The sequence below is a fragment of the Ascaphus truei genome, chromosome 4 (assembly GCF_040206685.1).
Source record: "Ascaphus truei isolate aAscTru1 chromosome 4, aAscTru1.hap1, whole genome shotgun sequence".
Classification (NCBI taxonomy): domain Eukaryota; kingdom Metazoa; phylum Chordata; class Amphibia; order Anura; family Ascaphidae; genus Ascaphus; species Ascaphus truei.
This window is the reverse complement of record NC_134486.1, coordinates 324095905-324120021: the sequence shown is the minus strand read 5'-3', so window position 1 is coordinate 324120021 and position 24117 is coordinate 324095905. Positions and strand designations below refer to the sequence as shown.

At 37.6% G+C, this 24117-nt stretch overlaps 1 protein-coding gene across 6 annotated transcripts in view; it reads right to left on the bottom strand.

Moving 5' to 3' along the window:
* Positions 1 to 2647: 2647 nt before the first annotated feature.
* The window catches only part of COL12A1 (collagen type XII alpha 1 chain), a 165253-nt gene continuing 143783 nt past the window's right edge, over positions 2648 to 24117 (bottom strand). For 2 of the 6 annotated variants that reach the window (XM_075598008.1, XM_075598004.1), the window contains 8 exons: positions 19443 to 19496; positions 19101 to 19172; positions 16081 to 16116; positions 15867 to 15933; positions 7501 to 7689; positions 7000 to 7077; positions 5677 to 5847; positions 2648 to 3696 (listed from right to left, as the gene is read on the bottom strand). In XM_075598008.1, the coding sequence (XP_075454123.1) occupies positions 3518 to 3696; positions 5677 to 5847; positions 7000 to 7077; positions 7501 to 7689; positions 15867 to 15933; positions 16081 to 16116; positions 19101 to 19172; positions 19443 to 19496 (846 nt within the window). In that variant the 3' untranslated portion in view covers positions 2648 to 3517. Of the gene's footprint in view, positions 4788 to 5676; positions 5848 to 6999; positions 7078 to 7500; positions 7690 to 15866; positions 15934 to 16080; positions 16117 to 19100; positions 19173 to 19442; positions 19497 to 24117 lie in introns of all 6 variants that reach the window. The other 4 variants (XR_012801168.1, XM_075598007.1, XM_075598005.1 and 1 more) reach the window with 4 other exon arrangements.

Here is a 24117-nt window from a genome sequence, read left to right as displayed (position 1 = left end):
TTTTAGAAAGCATCCTCAGCCTTCTTGGGAGCACAAAGGACCTCTATGTTTGTTAGTAATGCAAGAGGTTAAATCGGAAGATCACAGGAGAAACTTCTTGGCAATTATCAATTCAAATTGGTTTAAATTTGCAGCAGCTGATAAAACTACCGGAGTACAGTTATTAGAGATGGGTGGATTTGGATACGCCTCTGCAGGTTCCTGTGGTCGGCGGATTATCCGTGAATCAGTCTCAAAAAGGGCGATTCGTCTTTGCTGGATATTTTTTAATCACTGACACATCCACCAGCGGATTGCGTTATCCACGGATTTGATTGTTAAAATTCACCAGCGAATTGTATCCAATAGCAGATTAGGATTAGTCCACAAGGATTGAAACTAGAACAATCGTCAATGGATTTTACACCACGGAAGGGATTTTGAATGGAAAGCTCAGGAAATTCCACAGAACGGATTTTGAGAGTTTCGCCCATCTCATTAACTGTAATTCACAACTATTTATCTATATTTTGGTGTAAATGAGCATGAATCCCCCGGTAACGCAATATCCAATCAAACCAAATGAAGGCTCATCACATAAACATCACATATGTTTCTTTGGGGCTTTTGATGATTTTCCTTAAACTAAAGAATTAAGTAAAAATATGTTATATAGTATATCTTCATTTTATTCTTTATCCTTTCCAGCATTGCATTTATTGCTAATGTCAGTGATATCATGGTGTGGATGCATGTCAATATTTATATTAGGTATCAGATTCACTATTATCCATAAAGGGTAGCCTCTTGTTCAGATGTGGTCAAAATTATTGTATCCTTTAACATGTTCTGTGTCAAAGATGGCACTTCATTTAACACAAGATTTTATGCTGCACCATTGAAACACATATTAACACTTCAATTAACAAAAACATTTTGCAACATTGACACGTTAACAGATGCAATAACATTGGCTACATCTGCATTTTAATGCACCCTGTGATCAACAACCAAACTTTATATGGTACTCAAACTACTGAATGGCAACAATAACATTTATCAACCTGATTGTTGCTAGTCATTGGTTACAGTATATTCAGGTGCCCAGTTTTCCCACTTAAACCTTACTTGAACTGCTTAACGTTAGTGAGGAGTGAGGGGGTGAGCTTTTAATAAATAAAAGCTCTTTTGTAAATACAAAGTCTTCAGATTGTAACTACGGCACTTCCTAAAACGCATTTCATTATCATGAGTAATCCAGATGTTAGTGATGTTATCTGACATCGATTGTTTAATGGTTTTCTAGTGGATCTGGAAGTACTTGTGTATAGACTGCCCTTTGCATTAAATGCTACTTTTCCATAGGTTTTACCAGGTGATCGTCTGTCATAGATTCATACATTGGTCTCCGGATCAGAAACAGGCTTTTTCAAGAAACAATCAAAATACTCAAAGATTACTTGAACTGGTATATATCAGACAATAACTGGTATATATCAGACAATGACCATACATAGCTCACTTTACATCAGCAATTGTTTAGCTGTCTTTGATTTTTAACAATACCACTTAAACCTTACTTGAACTGCTTAACGTTAGTGAGGAGTGAGGGGGTGAGCATCTAACACAATACATATGCTCACTTTACTTCAGCAGTTATTTAGCTGGTTTTTATGCAAAAATGGTTTTGATGGAATGCACAGGATGAAAACATTAGCATTCATTTAAAATGCTAAACAAAACCAACTGTTTTGAGACACGGTGCTATATATATTTAAACCTTGACGTGAAGCTACTGAATGACCTGGTCTACTCAGGATTGTCCCCATTTGCACAGATCTGTAGGTACGCACACATACATCATGACTAATTGAAGACAGCCTGGGATCCTGCTTTAGTTACCACATGTATGTTTTATTTTAAATGAACTATCCTGGATTACATTTCTAGAGCAGCCCATACTCATGTATCCAGTTAAGTCTTCCATAAATGTGTGAACTTTAATCTTTAAACAGAACAGTATTGTAAGATTCTGATTTAGACATAAACTATAGCCCTATGTTAAAGCTGTAGACCAAGCAATATCCTACATGTGTTTATTTATTAATAAATTAGTTCTGTACTATGAGAAAACACTTGTAGCATTTATTTAAAAAAAAACTCTAAATGCCATTTTTAATGTATTAAAATGTAGCAAGCATGTTTTGTTACTATAGCAATCATTTAAAAAATAACATCCCTTACCTCTTCTGAAACAGGCTCTGGCACACCCCTGTTTGAGCCCTGCCCTCTCTCTAGCAGTGCACCAATTGTATCTGGTGACTGCCTATTACATAATCTGCCCCATAGAACTTTGCATCTTTGGTCCTCTTCTCCTGCACTGACAGCCATTTAGTTAACCCGAGCCGAATCTTCGCTGATTGATCGTAGGTGAACGGATCGATCAGCAACTTAGCTAATTACTTATCATTGTGTGGATTGTATTGATGCACATATCAAAGGGGAAAAAAACAACTAAAAATGTTTTTTTAAATGGCAACTTGGACTGCTGCTTTAAGCATTTCTTTTTTTAATGGCCTAATAGATACAAATACTAAACTGACAAAACAACAGCAACGGGATTCTATAGATTGAATAATTTCACAGTCACACAATGAAAACAAACTCATACATTTTCAGTAGTTTTATTGAAAAACGCCTCTTTGTTTCAGAAATAAATAAAAATATAAGGCTGTGAAATTCACAATGTGCAGTTAAAAATCTTCAAACAGCAATTCTATTTGCATAGTCTTGCAGGCAATTTCAAACTGCTTTGAGAACTAGGATACGCACTATATTCTGAAAAACGTCCATACTAAATATACAGCACAAACATGCAATTCCATCTCTGCAGGATTGACTGCATCTTGACATACATATAACTGTTAATGTGTCTACAATATAAATCTGCACCTAAATGATGCAGCATATTCAGCTATGTTGCAAGGTTTCTGGTTGCTCAAAGAGAAGCATAGTATAAAAGAAGTACATTCTCTATAACGTACAGCATAACTGAGGCTTGAGTAGTAGGATAAATAATGAAAAGAAGCACTGGTTGGTTTAATAGGTATTACATGAGTTGCAATGTGTTGGAACTGCAAACTTGAAATAAACTACTACTTGAACTATTACTTGAAAGGGAGGATATTTGAAATCACTGCTCAAGCAAGCAGTCATTGGAAAGTTTGCAGTAGCTTTAGCTTTGTATGACATAACATTGCTACACAATATTGACTTATTCACACTTGGAACTTTGTAAAAAGCACTGCAAGCAAAATTAATTTACACGCATATAGAAAGCATCAGGATGAAAGTTTCATTTGGTTTGTACCTTAGTTACACTTGCTGCAGCATTCACATAAGCATGGTATGTGTACATTGCTGTAAGTGCATTTCATGATTGCAGTATCCTGGCAGGAAATGGTGAATCATGCTATACACCTACTCTGCATATTCAAATATAACCAGGTTATTGGCACATATACTAAAACAAAATACTTTATGATTGCACTATTTTCTTGGGTAATGATCTCTTCCACCGCATATGTTCAGCATATTCAGGCGATTGCATTTCATGGTCATAGTCCTCAAATTCGTCATCTGGCCGTTGTTGCTGCATTGGTACTACGTAGGGTTCACTTTCCGGCTCGTGTGGTCCACTTTCAGGTTGATAAGGTTCTGGTTGAAAATAGTTGTCCGATTGAACAAGAGGGTTATCTCAGGACATGAATCCATGTACATAGTGAATGTTATTTTTGTTTCCATATACAATCAGTTTAGAACACTTTGTTTTCTCTCATTGGAAGATAAAATCAATGTCACTACAGTTAACTTACAAATACCTAAAAAACATTTTGTAATTAGTTCTCGTCCTTTAAAGGCATTTAATTGCAATGCTTTTAGCAAAAACAATTAAAACTTTAGCGAAAATAAGCCTGTTCAAAATCAGTGAGACGGCACATAAATAATATTAATAGAAAAATGTGGTGAAAAGTTACATTTGGATGTACGTAGGAAAATGCTTACACAAAATTGCTGTTAGTCTATGTAATTTACACGTCAAATTGGAACTGCTCATCCTGATATGCAATACAGAAATAAATAGAAGGATGCAAATATTTTAGTAGAAAAGAAATCAAGAGAAAAATAGGTATACATCAATACTTATTGCAGATACATATAACTCAAAATAAGTTAAATGCACAACGTATGTCAATATTTGGACATGTTTAACAAGCATTAGCACCAGATATTTCATAGGGTGTAAATGGAGGTTATTCTAGCATACAGCAAGCAGCAGGCTTTAATTGCAGAAGCATATTGTAAAATAATGTTAACTGATTTTAGTGGACATGATCTCATACAAATCATTTACAAGCCACAATTAGTTTATTATTTACATAAATAATTTCTATTTCCTTAGGTTAAATCTCTCTCTTTAAAAGGGTTACTTCAGGTAGTTAGTAGTTATATCGACCTCTTGTATAACTGAGGCCCTGTGTGTTTCTCATATTTGACTTGACTTTCTTATTACAGAAATGCAGGCTTTGTAAGTTGACAGCGCAGTCCTTGTTCTCATTCGAGTGTTTTAGTATAAAGAGTCTCCCCATTTTTATGATGCCAACAAAGGTCATTAACCATATCCAGGGTGAAATTTCCCACAAGAATCATTTCAGAGTAAGCACGTGCGCAAACATCTCAGAAACAGGATTTTCATGAATTCAAACTGTAAGCAGCACTGGAGACTTAGAAAATGTGTTAGCCAGAACCTGAAACAGGTCAAAGATGATGTTAGTATTTAAAAGTCAATGGTGCAAAATACATTTTCTTCCACCTACTGTACATACATAAGTATACAGAATATTCCTCTTGAAATAAATTTACGGAATTATGACCGAGAATCAGAACAAAGTGGTTTCTCTTATAAATTTAGTTCCAGTTTTTCCCAGTGTACAAAATGTATTTGTAAAGCTTTGTAAAATACAAATAATTTGGTACTCTCAGAGCATTAGAATGTAATATTTTACTTACCCTTGATACTAACTACTTCTACTAGTCCCAAAAGTCAAATTCTTCTATCCCTTTCAAGAAATGTCAAAACTCTTCACTTTTTTCATTCAACACATTTCTTATAATATATACTGACATTGAGAGAATACAAAAAAATGTATAATATCAAATGTGGCGATTTTCATGGAGACTTCGGTGAGTTTCACTAAACTAGTAGCATAGCTCATAAAGACAGCTAACATTTGCATAAGCAAAAACAAATTGGCTAAATGTTTCACTTGTGTAGATTAATTTTTTTTTTTAATGTACATGAACATTTGCAAGGTGAAGTTGGATACATTAACTTATATCTTCTTTGGATAGTCTGCATTAAGTGAGTTGGAAGATGTCCTGCTACTGATACTGTGAGAGTTGAGTTTGTTATTACAACATATTTGGTTCTATATTTTACTTTGGTTCTATGGACAAAACATTGTATAGATTGTTATAAACATTGTAATACTCAAAAGGAATGACAATTTGTACAATTAATTCTACATTATGACTATGAAGCAGCACTAAAAAGAGCAACTTTGCTTCTGACTGTAGTAGTAGCTTACCTAATATTGTAATAAACGCTGCATGACTGTTACACAGTTGGTGACATACCTGGGTATCCTTGGCCATTGTAAGGAATACTTGCACACATCGATGCATCACAATATCCAGCTTGACCAGGGGGACCTCTAATGCCTTGATTACCCGGGCGACCTGAAGGTCCTGGAGGTCCCGTGGAGCCTAGGGAACCTGGTGGTCCAGTTCTGGAATCGCCTGGCGGTCCTAATTTTGACAAAAGAATGTGTAGAATACTGTGAGGATTGTTTTCTATTGTTTTAAACCAAAGCTAATAATGCATCTGGCACATAAACTGTCTAGACAAATTCTAATGTACTGAAGAAAAAGAAGAAAAAAATGAATTCTTCGTGTGTTGTTAATGAAGCCACCAAAATTAACCAAAATGCAATTAGTCTCTATAACCATGATTCATCAGCAGTTTTACTACATGTTGCTTATTCAATGTCTATTACATTCAGAACCCGATTTGGCAAGATTGGGATAAGTTGCAGACATCAAGGAATTCTTTGGTTTGTTTCCACTTCTTCTAAGATATAAAGATCTCTGGGGAATCTACTGCACTAGGAAAGCACACTGAATTTCAATTAAAATTTAGAAGTGCATCAACTCTGCTACCCTGCAGCCCAAAGGCAGATGAAGTAATGTTATTTTTGGAGCAGGCTCTATTATGGTTAACTAAAATGTAAAGCTTGAATCAAGTGACGATAAAATTGTTGCAAGCTTCTTGTGGATCTTGTAATGAAAAAATCATGTTTTAACTAGTAAATTAAAGACAGAAGCAGCCAGACAGCTTGTTTTTACTGCCAAGACATCAGCAAATAATCAGTAAATATAAAAGTGAGGAATAGATTAGAGGAACTGCAAGCCTGAAGTCTAATACTATTTGTAAAGTTGTATTCCATCCAATGACATTTTTAACATGCATTAGGAAATCTGATTATTTATAGTTTTAGAAGTAAAAATAAATATCTATTTCCATAATAAAGTGTACCATGTTTAGTTTGGCAGTATACAATATTTTATACAGATGAAGATACAACTGATTTCATTTACAGCTTTAGATGTAACAATACGTATCTATGATACACTGGGGGTTATGTATTAGTCTCCCAGTTGCCAACTTGGGGCAAAACTGGACTGAAACTGCATATTTATCAAAGAAAAAAGTCCAATTGGAAGCTCAGAGACTTTGATACATATCCCACATTATGTGATTGTTTCATATTATAATTAGTAATGAGTTCATCTAAAGACAGGTATACGATGGCGTTGAGTTCAGATAAAACTACAAGTAAATGATAGGATGTTTGAGAAGCTGGATTCACTTTTATCAACAAATAAGATCCATGTACCAACCTGGAGGTCCAGTCAGTCCTCTGGGTCCTTGTGAACCAATTCCAGGATTACCTCTCTCTCCTTTCTCTCCTGGTATTCCTAGTAACCAAGAAATGGAAACGTAAGACTTAAACCATAATATCTTTCAACCGCATAAGCTTAGCCTAAATAGAAAAGTATTTATTACTCTTTTTTTCTGGCAGAAGATTCTATTTTAAATTTCAAAATAAAATTGCCACAAATTGTCTTGCTGTTCTCATTTAGCTGCTTTTTATGTCGTTCTGATAACCTACAGCGTCTTAGCATTTATACTGCTCCTGGACAGTCAGATGTCGTCTAAAACAGACTAACCAATGGCTGCATTAGGCAAATACCTTAGGTTTTAGATATGTGCTTATTGTACCGTATGATTTGAGATTACTCATGCTTCATAATCCAAGACTATTTAATCTGCGTTTGCTATCCTTCATTTGTTTCCTTTCTTTCACTTCATGAAGCACAGCTGCGGTTATGATCACAAACCTCTATCTCCAGGTGGTCCTTGAACCCCAGGTGTCCCTGGGAATCCGGGCCTGCCTGCGCTTCCAGGCTCTCCTATTGTGCCCGCGGTGCCTTGAGGGCCCGCCGGGCCAGGAGGTCCAGGCTGATTACGGTTTGTATTGTAATCATTTGGAATCTGATTCAGCATCTGATTGAATCGGTTCATTTGACCTTAAAACACAGAGACAGAAATAAAGGATAAATATGCCAAAAATAAGTACGTTCAGTTTTGTATCTTAAAAAAAATTACTGAAAATAAATTAGCTGGACAAGTTGCGGCCTTGTGATTTATTGGTTAAATTGCCTCTTTGAAATACAAGATTCATTTTCAGCAATGTCTCATTTTTATGAATATGAAGTCATTTTTTACAAAATAATGGGTAGATTAATTAAACAGCCTTCTAGCAAAATGGTGCCTGAATAATCAAAGTATGCTGATTCACAGAGTTGGATTTACTCACAGACAAGGAAAATGGGCAGACAGGTTGGGCCATTTACCGACTCTAAATTCTAGTAATTGGAGACTTTTTGGAAGATAATGGGTTACAGTATTGATGGAAAGGAATCATTAGCCAATAATTGTAACAGCCTACAGCATACATGAAAATAAATCCCATTTTGTTTCTAATGTATTGATTAAGCCCATTAGTAGCTTTTACTACTTAATAGTTTTGAAAAATGATGTGTGCAATTCAGTCCTGCGAGTTTCCATCTTATATAAAATATTAATATAAAACATAGCTACATCCAACCCCAACATACACAACGTCCCCTTCTGGGATAAGATGAGTAGTTAAAAAATACACTGGAAACATGGATGCAGTGGTGGAGATACAGTAGTTGTGATATGAATATCTCTGTATCTAGAAAGGAAAAATGCCATGTCAATGTTAATGGGTGTATACTTATTGTTTGATATTCTGGACCCAATTCTACATGCGCAGAAGCAGAATACACCTTACACTGCATATTTATCGTGTAGAATACACAATACTGCACTTAGTAGAATACATGGCACTTATCAGTATGGAACTAGCATCAATCAGGCGAGATAAAGTTCACAGTAGTGGTAGGCTGAACAAAATCTGACAGAAAAATCAACATCACTGACACAGTATTGCTTCAACAGCAAGGGCAGTGTATCTATGAGAGAATACACCTCACGTGACACATTTTCCTCTCACCACCCCCCCCCCCAATCAAATATGCAATAGCCACACCCATTCTCAAGAAAAGTACTTGACCCAGCTTGTCCTTCACATTATGTCTTTGGATCGCCCTTAGGTCTCTACAATTAACATTCTTTTTTATGCCCTAATTTGCTCCTGTCTTGACCTTCTGTCATCTGGACTTCTTGTCTCACAGCTCTCTTCTTTACAAACAATACAAAAAGCTGCACCTAGAATTATAATACTCTCTGTCGCTGTCCTCAGAATCCTTGCCAGACTTTACATTAAATTCCATATCACCTAAAAGGTTCTCCTCTGTTCTTTCAAAGCTCTGCACACCTCTGCCTTTTAGGTTAATTCTGCTATATAGTATCTACTCACTGTCTGTGCACAAGCCTAGATTATTTCTATTCCATGTGTTTCTACTCCTCTTTCCAGTCTAAAACCTCTCTCATACCGACAAGCTGCACCTACTGTATAATAGTGGCGGCATGTGGGATTTCAACAAAAGCTTAATTCTCAGTCTCCCAAACATGCCACTACAACTTGACTTGTGCAAGCCCTAGAGTTTCCCTTAACTCTCTCTGAATGGTGCAAACACATAACACTTCTTTGGCAAATAAGACCACATCTTTATTCAAATATATCGGTAACCAGATAACCTTGCCAGACTGCCTGTCGGTGATATTGAGCACATGGCATTGCAGCCGCTTTGGATTCCCCCTGCTGCCAGAACGCCAGACAGGCAAATGCATTATTGGTAATATAGCACTTCCCAAACCAAATATTTTAATTTGCCAGGCGTGCTCTTTTTACCAGAGAACTCGAATCTCATTGGCCCACAGGCTCTTTATAGTATTCTGAGTTTAATTCATGAAACTCAGCAGCCAATCATTGCGTGGGAACTTTCTCAAAAATACAAAAAATACTTTAATTACAGGTGATGCATTGAAACAGTACAGTGTTACTGGGTCCAAGAGCTAACACTTTTGAACCCTTATACTCGAATCAGGGGCAACCAAAACGGGCTTAACTTTTATTTGAGAGCCTGGTTACCCCCTACTGTCACATTATATGTATGTGCTCCTATTATAGACAAATGTGATAGTAGGGGCATAGCTATTTATTTATTTATCAAATGTGTTACCAGGAAGTAATACATTGAGAGTTACCTCTCATTTTCAAGTATGTCCTGGGCACAGAGTTATAATGGCAAATACATGGTTACAAATACATAGTTACAATGAGTGAAAAGGGTTATACAATACATTATATACAAGACATTGTATGCACAGTTAAAGATAATATATATTATAGGCCTATATAACAGTTACAGACCAGATTAAAATGTGAGACAGCTTTAGGTTTGAAAGAACTTAGACTGGTGGTGGAAGCCTGGGCAAAGCCTGGGGTCCTGCACTCTTGTGGGGCCTGTTTTCCCCCACCCTCCTGCCATCGGCCCATCGCTCTTTTCAGTCAGGCGGGGGAGATGGTATGCGGTGGCAGGCCTCCGGTGTTAGAACAGGGGATAAGCCGGCAGAGGAAGAAAGACTTCCGGGTCAGACTATTAGAGAACGCCCCTCCCCTGCTGTCCTGCTCTGCCTGTGTAACAACTGCTGATTCCTCTGCCAGCTTATCCTCTGTTTAATGCAGGAACACCCACAGGTAGGCATGGGGGATGAGGGGGAGAGAGATGTGATGATGGTGGGGGGTGGGGGGGGCGGGAGAGAGGTGATGATGGTGGGGGGAGAGAGAGGTGATAATGGTGGGGAGAGAGAGGTGATGTTGGAGGGGGGAGAGAGAGGTGATGATGGTGGGGGGAGAGAGAGGTGATAATGGTAGGGGAGAGAGAGGTGATGTTGGTGGGGGGAGAGAGAGGTGATGATGGTGGGGGGAGAGAGAGGTGATGATGGGGGGGAGAGAAAGGTGATGATGGTGGGCGGAGAGAGAGGTGATGGTGGGGGAGAAAGGTGATGATGGTGGGGGGAGAGAGAGGTGATAATGCTGGGGGGAGAAGGAGGTGATGATGGTGTTGGGGAGAGAGAGGTGGTGATGGTGGGGATAGAGAAAGGTGATGATTGTGGGCAGAGAGAGAGGTGATGGTGGTGGGGAGAGAGAGGTGATGATGGTGTGGGAGAAAGGTGATGATGGTGGGGGGAGAGAGAGGTGATATTGGTGGGGGGAGAGAGAGGTGATGATGTGGGGGTAGATCGAAGTGATTATGGTGGGGGGAGATCAAGGTGATGATGGTGGGGGGGGGAGAAATGTGATGATGCTGGGGGAGAGAGACGTGATGGTGGGGAGAAGAGAGGTGATGATGGTGGGGGAAAGAGGAATAGGGGACAGAGGACGAGGGGGAAAGAGGAGGAGAGGGAGAAATGGGAAGGGGGAGGAGAGGGAGAGATGATGATGATGATGAGTAGAGATGAGGAGAGGATGATTATGGTGGGGAGGTGGAGAGATGATTATGAGGGATGATGAGGAGGGATGAGGAGAGCGAGGATCATGGAGAGCATGGGGGAGGGAGAACAAAATTGCTGTCAGTATTAATATTAATGGGTCCCTGAAAAAAAAATTGCCCGGGGACCTGCGCATGTCTAGCTACGCCACTGGATGTTATATGTCTAGTATTCACACAAAGAAGAATATGCTGGAGTTGCAAAAATGCAGATACGGAGGTCAATATTTCCTAACCAGTCTTTTTTTTCTTCCAGATGAGGGGAGCGCAGAGTGTTCACGACATATATAAAAAATAGAATTAAAAATACATAGTGCGACCAATAAAGTGAAGTGAATTATTTTAAATAAAGTGTAAGTCTTCCACTCACATATTCTTCCTTGTACGAGTGCTGAGGATTTCGTCCGTGACGCTCCGATCTCTTGTGTGCCTCTCCTTCCCTGGACCCTTTGTCACTTCCGGTGATGACTCGCCTACTCGCGGGTCTGGTGGGAGCGCATCAATGCCGTTGCCAGGACTCCTCTGCACATCTGAGACAGGATTCTACGTGTTTCGCTGATTAGCTTCTTTAGGAATCTACACCTGTCTGTCTTTGAATGAGTATATATAGGCTATATGCTCTGATACTTAATTATCTTTGATTTTTCAATTACTCATGCAAATGATCTATATTATATAACTGATCACTATTCTGTCAAAAATGCTTACATACAGTATGCTGACATACCAGATGTAATTAGTATCAGTTTTGTGATCCCAAAAAGAACATATCTACTGTACACGCGACAATTGTTGCAATCATTGTGAATACAAAATAGAATACAAAAAATACACAAGTATAATACATCAAAAGAGAAAAACAACTCTATAATTTATTACTATGACGCAATTATAAAACAACTGTGAAAATATCTATATAGAGAAACAAGAGGATACCGAAAATTAGTAGAATATAATGACATAAAATATATGAATATCCAAAGTTGTTTTATAATTGCATCATATTAATCAATTATAGAGAGTTAGTTTTCTCTTTTTATGTGTTATACTCGTGTATTTTTTGTATTCTATTTTGTATTCACAATGATTGCAATATTTGTCGCATGTAGATATGCTTTTTTGGGATGTTGCTATGTTAAATAACGAAACTGATAATAATTACATCTGGTATGTCAGCATATGTAAGCATTTGGACAGAATAGTGATCAGTTATATAATATAGATCACTTGCATGAGTAATTAAGTATCAGAGCAAACAGCCTATATATACTCATTCAAAGACAGACAGGTGTAGATTCCTAAAGAAGCTAATCAGCTACACACGTTGAATCCTGTCTCAGCTGTGCATAGAAGTCCTGGCAACAGCATTGACGTGCTCCCACCAGACCCGCCAGTAGCTGAGTCCCACCGGAAGTGACGGAGGGTCCAGGGAAGGAGAAGCAAGCCAGAGATCGGAGCGCCAGGGCGAAATCCTCAGCACTCGTATAATACCCAATTCATTTGTTCATATGTGAGTGTACTACCATTGCTACATCTTGTGATTTTGAATACAAATTCGGAGCATACAACCCTATGTGAATTTCCTTTCCTCCCCTATATTGGAGAGAAAAAGTACATATATTGTACTATATTACCTTGAGGAGATCGCCATTGACATCTTGCATCACTGCAGCTCCAGTTAGAGAGAGATTGAGGCTCTAACATACTTTGATTTCAAGGAATAATATGTGAGTGGAAGACTTACACTTTATTTAAAAGAATTCATTTCACTTTATTGGTTGCACTATGTATTTTTAATTCTATTTTTCATATATGTCGTGAACACTCTGCGCACCCCTCATCTGGAAGAAAAATAAGAATTACAAAGACCTTGGAACGGTCTACAGAGGGTTTTACCTTGAGCTGCTTTACATTTGATTATCTAAATTTTCACTTGCACTATTTTTCTGGAGATTTGTTTCTATACCTTGTTTGAATTATTCACGTATATATTCACATGTGATATCATTTGTTCACCTTTAGTTCACAATGAATTCACTTGTATATTCACTTCATTTTCAGTGTATTTAGTCACTTTATTTGTAGATAGGAGCGCCCAGTTACAATCTTTTTATAACCAGTCTTTTGCCATAAACCAACTTCCAAAACTGGCAGATGGCTTATAACCCATTGATTTGAATGGGCTGTAAATTATATTCCAGAGCCTGCTGGTCTCTTATAGCAGATGATTGCAGAGTATATATGGCCCTACCATTTTATAGATTGTCATATATCCAAAATATTCATAGATTTTAACATTTCATCTTATAAGTCTGATACATATTACAGAACATAAAATACACACTGTTTCCAATAGTTAATAGTGTGCGATCCTATGCACGGTGGCCGGCAATGAGTTTGACAAGGGTGACACCACTCAAAACCACAATGTAGGCATCCTAAGGCAACTTTGTAGAGGATAGAAATGTCCTACTGAGTAAAATGGCCTAAATCTGCATGTTGCTGAAGTATTCTAAAACTGGTGATTAGACCTTAGTTATAACAGTCCCAATAAATATTAATACACACCAATATGTGCCCAATGTTAGAGAATGCCCATTAGAGAGAACGCAGCAGGACACAGGTGTGAACTTCATACACATTTATTTACTATAACATGGCTGCCTGAGCCACGCAAAGAAAACAACTAAAGTGCCCAGATACACTGTAACGTAGCTCTTTACAGATCAATATTATTTACACTTGAAGAGCTCTAATATTTTAAAACTTTCTGTACACTAACTTTGACATAATCATATGGATTTCTCATATTGGTTCATAAAAAGGTATTGCTAAACGTAAAGAATATACATATTTTTTGGACCAGGGCTGTGTAACATATTAAGTGTCACATATAAAGTGTCTGTGGAGTTAATACTGGAGTTATCATCTGGATGTTTTCTATATCTTTTAATATCTTCATGGATGCATACTGAATACCTGGACTAACATTCTGATTCATTTCTTCACACAGGTACAGTATGTCTGTTTTAGTAGAATTCTTCTATCAATTTAACACCCATTGCAACAGAACTTAAATCTAATTAACAACTCCTTGGTATGTCTATTTGGGTAGAATAGGCAGGCTCCTCCTTTAATTATTAGTCAAGTGAACATGTTAAGAGTATTTAAATCAGTCTATCTTGGCTGTGCCATATTGCTGTGTAACATCTTAGTAACATCTTAAGTGTCACATATAAAGTGTCTGTGGAGTTAATACTGGTTAGAATTGGAGGTGAAGAATGGATGAAGATCTGGACTATGCACTACAACAACAACTCTTCAACTGTGAGAACTGAACTTTGTAAATGCTCTGATAATTTGTGCTCTTTCTATCCTCCAATACCTGGGAAGTATTGCATATCCTTATGCCCTCACTATTGCTTTTTTGTTTACTGTTTCCTCACTCCTTTGTAAATGTTTCTGTTCTCTCCAACATCCCCACTCCCCTCCTATCCACATTTTTTCATCTCTCCTCTCCTCCACCTATGCATGTGCCCATACACTGCACCATTATTTATACACCAAGTTCCTAACAACTTCTTTACGCCAATAAAAAGCACCCCTACAAATCCTCTATTCACACCCTATCTACTCCTTCCTGCTGCTGGGGATATATCTCCTAATCCTGGATCCAGCCATATACACACCTGCACTCACCCATGCCTCCCAGCCACCTCTTCCCCTGCTAATGGTATTAACCTATCTGATTTAATACTGACTAACCTTAAAACTCGCCTCACAAATCAAGCATCCCAATAGCATGCACTAATTGCTATTGTCCCACACCTACCAACCATTGTGGCCAAGCACTGCCATCTACAGCAGTTATTCCCTCACCTGCTGTCTCTGCAGGTCTCCCATCATACAGTAAACACTTAGATTGTAAGCTCTTCGGGCGGGGATTTCCTTTCCGATTGTCTGATTTTGCTGCGCTTATTGTATTATTATAATTCCCTGTACTGTATTCTTTGTGAAGCACTGAGTACACTTTTGGTGCTATGTAAATAAAGACCAGTACATGTAGCTTTCAAAAATTTTCCCAGGCAAGTATTTATGTCTGGAAGATATAAGGGTTATTTTATTGGTGCCTCTGGGGTTCCTGGAAAAGCAGATGTGCCAGCTTGCACGGTCCCACAGTGCGACACATGGTTTCGGTCCCCAATGGATGGTATATTTGGAGCCATATAAAGGGGTTATCCGGCCTGGGTTGACCTTTGGCATTTTAGAAATGTAAGGGGGGGGGGCACACTAATGGTGTAAAGTGCATCACTGCATTGGGGTGGCTGAGGCATGATGACGTGAATTGCGTTATCATGCCGGGTTGTGGCTTGATGACACAATTTACTTGATCACACCGGGTAGGGGGGCCTCACTTGGGTACAATTTTGGGAGTTCGCAGGTCTGGAAATAGGAACAACGCAGTTGAACTCCATGTCACCCTCTGGAGCCACAAAGGTAGAAGCAAATACCGTCAAACAAAAAAGGCACAGCTTTAAAAATATGTGATCGTTTGGCCATAATAAGTGGAACTACATTAAAAATATACAAAAATTCCAATTAAATGTTTTTTACTCGCATTAATGTTTGATGCCTATATTGCAAAGTTAATTTGTATTTTTTTTTTTTAAATAATTTGTTTAAATGACAAACATTTATACAGAAAAACAGTGCCAACTTACCATTTATCATCTGCTCACAAACTTGTCTTGCCACTGATCTCATCAAATTCTGAGAAGTAGCGTCTCCCTTAATCAAACCGTAGAAACAATATGTTAAGTTAAGTCCTAAATATATTGTAAGATATTATGATACTTCTGTTTATTTCTTATAGATTTTCAGGAGTGACGCAGGTCTTGCAGACAGTGAAAAGGTTGAATGTTCAGCCATACTTACCCTCTCACCCTTTTCTCCTTTCGATCCTGTTGGACCCTATAAAGAAATGATGTTCTATTATTTATATAAAGTCAGAACAAAGAAAGGCAATAGAAGTGAATGACATCTTCTGCATAGTTCCTGTTAATCAGTGTGCACGCAGCTTAGATCTGGTGTTCAGTGTCTCTGTAAAACCCAGTCATAAAATCTCCATTCCCAGTGAGCTGCACTAGAGGAATACTTTTGCTAACCTTTTCTAATTAAATTGCACATATATTTATTTTAAGATGTATTTCAATTTCAGAATAGATTTTATACAATAAACATACTAAACATTCAAGATATTTCTAAGTGGAATTTATTGACAATCAGTGGAGTTTCCTTTGAAAGACGCTTTTATGTGGACCTAAAGCTTGAGTAAGTTAACCCTGGCTATTAAAAAGACTCCTCTTATCAACCATGCATGCAAACACAGTTGGCATCCATCTGAACATACGCATTATGTCCTACACATGTTCATTCGAACAGCCAACACCTCTATTATATCATCTAAAGTCCTGCAGATACCCAAATACAACACTATTCTCAGTTTCTTCTGTAATTAAAATATTATAATGTTCATAAAGCGCCCAAATACTTATCGCCCACTGTATCCAACATTTGATTGCAGTGGTGGATAAGTATTTTGACGGGTTTATGTACTCTCTTCACTTGTTTTCAAACACACAGCAGTTGCAATTGAAGTTATGGATTTGTATGTTCCTTTATACTATCCACTCATTGTAGTCATACAATTATTTATGCTTGTATAATTAAAATCATAATTTTTTTAAGTACTGGCATTTTAACAATCTCCTTGGGCTCCATGCTGAGTCCAGTTGCTTTTTGAGTGCTGCGGACGTTTGTTTCTTTAGTTACTAAAGATCTCATTATTGTATGCTGTGTTTTCAGTTTGGGTACCATCTCTAGAATGAATGAGTAAAACAATTGAATGTACTCCTAGAGAATCAACTATTTAATGCATAGGACTTTCAATCCAAAGATATCATTTCTTAACAGTAATATCATGTCATGGATTTGTGTCTATCAGAGACAATTAAAATAACGCAGATACTTTTGGATATATACACCATGCCCACCACCTGTACCTATTTAGCAGGTACACTACATGTTTTTGGGTCCTCTAAGATCCCTTGGACCTATTAAACATCATGTTTATGTATGTTGTGAGCTACATAGGTTAGGGGACTTCAATAAGAATTGCTTCAAAGTACTTACAGTATAAATATTTACCATTGTGGTTTGTGCAAAATATTGGAGGGTCTATGTACACTAAAATAAACAATGACTCACAACAGTGCGTATGCCCTGCCCCACATAGTGTGAGAAATGGCAATTTATTACATTAGAAATATCAGGTATTTGTTGACTTTATCATCATCATCAGCAGCAGCATAAAATCGTTGTCATCAAAACATGGCAATAACTCAGCAACATGTCTTGGAATTGTAGGAAGAATGTTAAAACAACAATCTCCCCATACTTAGAATTTAATTTTTTAACAGAATCAGAATTGGGAGGTCCTCGGAAGCCAATCCGCACTGTTCCTATCTCCACGGACCCTCCCCAATTCCCAAGATAGTCACCTTTTTATGTGCAGGCAAAATGAAAGTTAGTTCAAAGATGGCTGCTGGTAGAAAGCTGCCATTTAATTCACTGATGAGATAGCAGCTTCTTATTGGTCTGTGGCAGTCATATTGATTTCCCAAAAGGGACGAGATACATTGGCACATAAAAAGGTCAATATCTCAGGGACCGAGCAAGGTGTGAAGATAAAAAAAGCACAGTTCAGCTGTGGGGGAGCCAACAAACAGATTATGTTAAATAAATTAAAAGGTAGAGGAAGCTGCTCTAATGAAATATGTCTTCTGATGATCATTAATAGTGCCAGAAAAAAACAATTAAAAAACTGTTATTTAACTGTTACTTTTAGCTACACTAATCAACTTTGAATCAAACAAAGCAACATTTGCAAACAACTTTTCCTGCAGCCCTTTGTCCTGATGTGCCAGTATTATTCAGTCTTTTAATGCAGTGAGGTGATTGAAACAATAGGTCTACAGAAAAGTATTATGGAGCAATCTTGCCATCCAATGATGCACTAATCACTTTGTCAAAAGGTTTCCATTTGTGCTAACATTTTATTGAAAGTTCCAAGAAGCAAGAATTATTTCTTTATTTTCAAAGTAACGCATACATTCTATGTGGCTGTATGGAAAAGCCAATAGCAAAAACCTTTATTTTTTTTTACAACAGTGTACACATAGTTTAACCCTGTCAGTGCCGGAGGGTCTTATTTTAATGCACTTCATTCACCTGCATGGTTCCTTACTCTAGAGACAGTTGAACTGTTTCCAAACTGTATGTAAAAAGAATACATACTGTATATAACAAGAATAATTATATGTAATCATAGTATTTCTAATTGAATATTACCAGCATAACTTTTCTTCAGTACTTTGTGACCATTATTTGCAGAAATAATGATTTTATGTGTTTTACTCAATAACCAGAAAATATCCTCCCCTCTTCTGTAGGCATTGTCTACACATTTCATTACTGGAGCTATGAAGCTGCAGTTGTTATCCTGGATATCACAGCCCAAGACACACTTCTTTGTCCGTATTATCAAGTATCACTGTGTGCTAAACGTTATACGATTTTAAGATCTGAAGTAGCATGTACTCTTGAATCTCAAAGTAACACTTCCTGGAAATGTGCTGATTTAGTTCTTCGTGTTTGTACAGTGTAGAAATATATGTCTTGGCAGATACACTTGGTTGTTCAAATGGAAAATGATTAACCACAATTTCCAAAAAACAAACTATTGCAACTGTTAAAAAGATGTATTGCAAATGCCTACAACCAGATCAGAGGTTTAGCTACATACTGTATAGAGCATGAACCAAGTGTGGTAATTACTGTAAGGATGATTGTTTAGCTGTCAAATGTCCTCAGCAAAAAAAGAGAAATTGTCTTACTGGTAATCCATTATCTCCTTGCTTTCCTGGTTTTCCACTGGGACCTGGCACTCCTTGAGATCCTGGGGATCCCTGCAAGACAAAAGAAAGCAATGAATGAATGCTACCACTGGGAATGGTATCAGGTGTTTGCAAACTAAATTGCAGGACTATTTCCACATGAATAAACTCTGAAAAATATGTTTCTACTTGATCATATTTCTTAGAGTAGCAAATACTTTTACTCCACAATCTACTGTTGTTCAGCTGCCACTGTACAATGTGAAAGGCATGCGGTTAGAATAAGCTAATAATAGGCTGCATAATAATAGTTTAACTCAAGTTAGGGATAATATAATTTACCATTGGTCCAGGTGGGCCTCTAGGTCCTACAGCACCATCTTTTCCTGTGAAACCCTGTACAAACACGAAAGATAGTCCAATTAATCATTTACTTGGAGTTTGACAACAAATTAACAAATATGATGTAATAGGTGTACCTTAATTGGGAAGACTGAACAGCCTTTAAAATATCTTATACCAATTGGAAAACCAGTACTAATTGAAGCTGTCCTCTTTACAGTGGTCAAAGTGTGATGTTCAAGTGGCTATGGGATAACACTACATTTTCCTTGTCTTTCCTTATTAAACCTAACACTTAATCTGTTAAACAAAAAATCAATTGCCCTCTTATTTTCTGTTATACAATAACCCTTTAAATACACTGTCTACAAAGCTATGCCCCTTTTGTTCTCCAACATCATTCTAAGGCCTTGTCCAAGGTGGCGCTGAGCGGGCGGGCGCGTTCACGCTGGCCGTGATTAAATACATTGCGGCAATGTGTGTGGCCAGCGTGAGCAAGCACCTGAGCATGTGCGGCACTTACCTGCTTGCCAAGCAAGCAAATTTGAATCTGCCACTCGCGCGTCACGTGAGCGGTTCGCCCAATTAGGGCGAACCAGCTCCATGACGTCTTGGCGGCGCCCCCCGATGCCCTGCTGCGCGCGGACGTAGCCAGCCATGAATCGCTCGGCCGAGCAGGTAGCGTGACGTCACCGCGCATGAGCGCCAGCTCCCTGGCGGGCCGCAGCCCAATACTTGTTATGGTACTTTAAGTACTGTCTTTTATTCCAGGATTTGGTGACTAAGCTACTGGAGTAAGTATTTTCAGCAGGATGTAAAACCATGTGTACTAGCGCTCATCTATTCCTGTTTTAAACCGTTAAAGTATCTTTAACAAAATAATTTGTCCAATTCTGAACACCTCACTATGTAGATTGCCGTCCTTATGCCGTTTAATAGTAACTACTAAATTCATATGATCGAGCTAAATAATTGACATTAAAATATGCTTTTAAGTATAATTTCAAAATTAAAGAAATTAGTAGATTACAGTACTTAGATTTTGGCAAAATGTGCACACTTGAAAGACATACATGTCATGCTATAGATTATAAACCAGGAAAGGCCTTTGTATTTTGCAGTCATGTTTAGAAATGAATGCACAACATATACAGAATACAGTCAGTGCTGAATAACTCTTTGAATTATACGTTTCTCTGTATGGATTCTTCTTCAATGTTGGCACGGGAGCAACAATGGGATTATATTCTTTACTTGTTCACACTTTATTGTGGTTGTTCTTTAATCTCTGTGTGCCAAACTAATATTTAAGGTTAAATACTGGATTTTAAATCATCATATGAGGCCAAAAGAAGGATTAATTTACAGCATGTCTAATAAAACAATATCATGTGTTTACGTTCATTCTGTTGTAATATAGCTGCTCCAGCTTTTTCCTTTGATGTTATCCAAACAAAACTTGCCTTGTATAATTCTTACAATCCCCTTCCCAAATAAAACAATAAACGACCCATCATTTTATAGACGAAGGAATGTGTTAGTGATGCAACTGAGGGTGTAATTCTGTTATCTATTAATACCCTTCACTGCCAAAGGAACCAGAACGCATACCAAAGTATTACATTATATTGGATTAGCAAAGGCAATAAATATAGTATCGCTATCTGATTGTGCAAACCAAAGTGAGGTAATAACACATACAGTATGCAAGATTCTCTTAGGTACATACATGTATGATGGCTTTAGTATTTTAATAAGTGTGGACACTTTCATTGATGTTTTGGTGTTTTCGGTTCTATAAAAAATTATTGTTGTGGAATGCGGTTTTGGTTTTAAAACAAAATTATGCATATATACCGGATACATATATATATATAAATATTATATAAATATATAATATATATAATATAATATATATATATAATAAAAATTAGGTGCACAACAATATCAAAACATGCAATTAAATAAAGACCATTAAATGCTGCCTCAAAATTCCTAACCGCACTAAGATTAACACATATAGGACCAAACAATATGAATAAAGGGCGCGAATCAGTGGATCAGTAAATAATTAAATAATAATGTATCAGCGGAAGGTGTCCAAGGTGGTAACAAAGTCCCAGTTTCTTTAGATCCTAAAGAGAATGAAAAAGAGCCACAATAGTTAAGTACTAAAAGGCAATTATATACACAGATAGAAAATTGGTTACTAACAGCGGACTGATCCTGATATTCGGCGTGTGACGTCACAGCCACGTGATCGGGGGATCGTACTGCCGGAGCAGCAACCCAGATGATCTACGTGAGACCACACTGCAGGAGTTTCAACTCACATGAAGGAGGATTCCAAGCAGAGAGGGAGCCGCCGATCGGCTTGCTGACTGTTTCTGTGGTGACATACACCCACACTGCCTGATTTTATCGGCTACATTGTAAGTAGCCAATTTTCTATCTGCGTATAAAGTTGCCTTTTAGTACTTCACTATTGTGGCTCTTTTACATTCTCTTGAGGATGTAAAGAAATTGGGACTTTGTTACCACCTTAGACACCTTCCGCTGATAGATTGTACATTCTTATTTAATTATTTACTGTTTGGTTTTATTTTATACATATATATATATATATATATATATATATATATATATATATATATATATATATATATATATATATATAGATGTAGAGGTATCTATACCATGTTAGCCGAGCTTAATAATCAAAAACAAATAGGGGATACCGGTCTGTGGATGTAACATCGCCCCGAAGAAGAGATCAGTGTATCTCGAAAGCTCACACAAATAAAAGCATTTCGTTAGCCACAGAATGGTATCGACTATTTGTTTATATATATATATATATATATATATATATATATATATATATATATATATATATATATATATACACACAGTTAGGTCCGGAAATAATTGGACACTGATACAAGTTTTGTTATTTTGCTGTGTGCCAAAATAAATTAAAGTTACAGTTAAATAATGAATATGGCTTAAAGTGCAGTCTATCCGCTTTAATTTGAGGGTATTCACATCCAAATTGGAGGAAGGGTTTAGGAATTACATCTCTTTAATATGTAGCCCCCTCTTTTTCAAGGGACCAAAAGTAATTGGACAATTGACTCAAAAGCTATTTCATGGACTGGTGTGGGCTATTCCTTTGTTATTTCATCATCAATTAAGCAGGTAGGGTCTAGAGTTGATTCCAGGTGTGGCATTCGCATTTGGAAGCTGTTGCTGTGAACCCAAAACATGCAGTCAATGGAGCTCTCAATGTAAGTGAAACAGGGCATCTTAGGCTTCAAAACAAAAAGAAAATCCATCAGTAAGATAGCAGGAACATTAGGAGTGGCCAAATCAACAGTTTGGTACATTCTGAAAAAAAAAGAACGCACTGGTGAGCTCTGCAACACAAAAAGGTCTGGACGTCCACGGAAGACAACAGTGGTGGATGATCGTAGGATCCTTTCCATGGTAAAGAAAAACCCCTTCACAACATCCAGCCAAGTGAAGAACACTCTCCAGGAGGTAGGCACATCATTATCCAAGTCTACCATAAAGAGAAGACTTCACAAGAGCAAATACAGAGGGTTCACCACAAGGTGCAAACATTCATAAGCCTCAAGAATAGAAAGGCCAGATTAGACTTTGCCAAACAATATCTAAAAAAAGCCAGCCCAGTTCTGGAACAGCATTCTTTGGACAGATGAAACTAAGATCAACCTGTACTAGAATGATGGGATGAAAAAAGTATGGAGAAGGCTTGGAACGGCTCATGATCCGAAGCATACCACATCATCTGTAAAACACGGTGGAGGCGGTATGATGGCATGGGCATGCATGGCTTACAATGGCACTGGGTCACTAGTGTTTATTGATGATGTGGCAGAAGACAGAAGCAGCCGGATGAATTCTGAAGTGTATAGGGATATATTGCAGATTCAGCCAAATTCAGCGAAGTTGATTGGACGGCGCTTCACTTTACAGATGGAGAATGACCCAAAACATACTGCGAAAGCAACCTAGGAGTTTTTTTAAGGCAAACAAGTGGAATATTCTGCAGTGGCCGAGTCAATCACCTGATCTCAACCCGATCGAGCATGCATTTCACTTGTTGAAGACAAAACTTAAGGCAGAAAGACCCACGAACAAACAACAGCTGAAGACAGCTGCAGTAAAGGCCTGGCAAAGCATCACAAAGGAGGAAACCCAGCGTTTGGTGATGTCCATGCGTTCCAGACGTCAAGCAGTCATTGCTTGCAAAGGATTCTCGACAAAGTATTAAAAATGAACATTTTATTTATGATTGTGTTAACTTGTCCAATTACATTTGAGCCCCTGAAATAAGGGGAGTGTGTATGAAAATTGTTGCAATTCCTAAATGTTTCATACGATATTTTTGTTCAACCCCTTGAATTAAAGCTGAAAGTCTGCACTTCTATTGCATCTCGGTTGTTTCATTTCAAATCCATTGTGGTGGCGTACGGAGCCAAAATTAGGAAAATTGTGTCAGTGTCCAATTATTTCCGGACCTAACTGTGTGTGTATAACAACATACCAGGGAAGACTAAAGAGCCAAAAATAAAAATTACAAATGTCAATGGGTCACTTTTCTTTTGTAGGCCAATTATATGAGGCAGCACCCAGGTATAGGCCAGAAGCT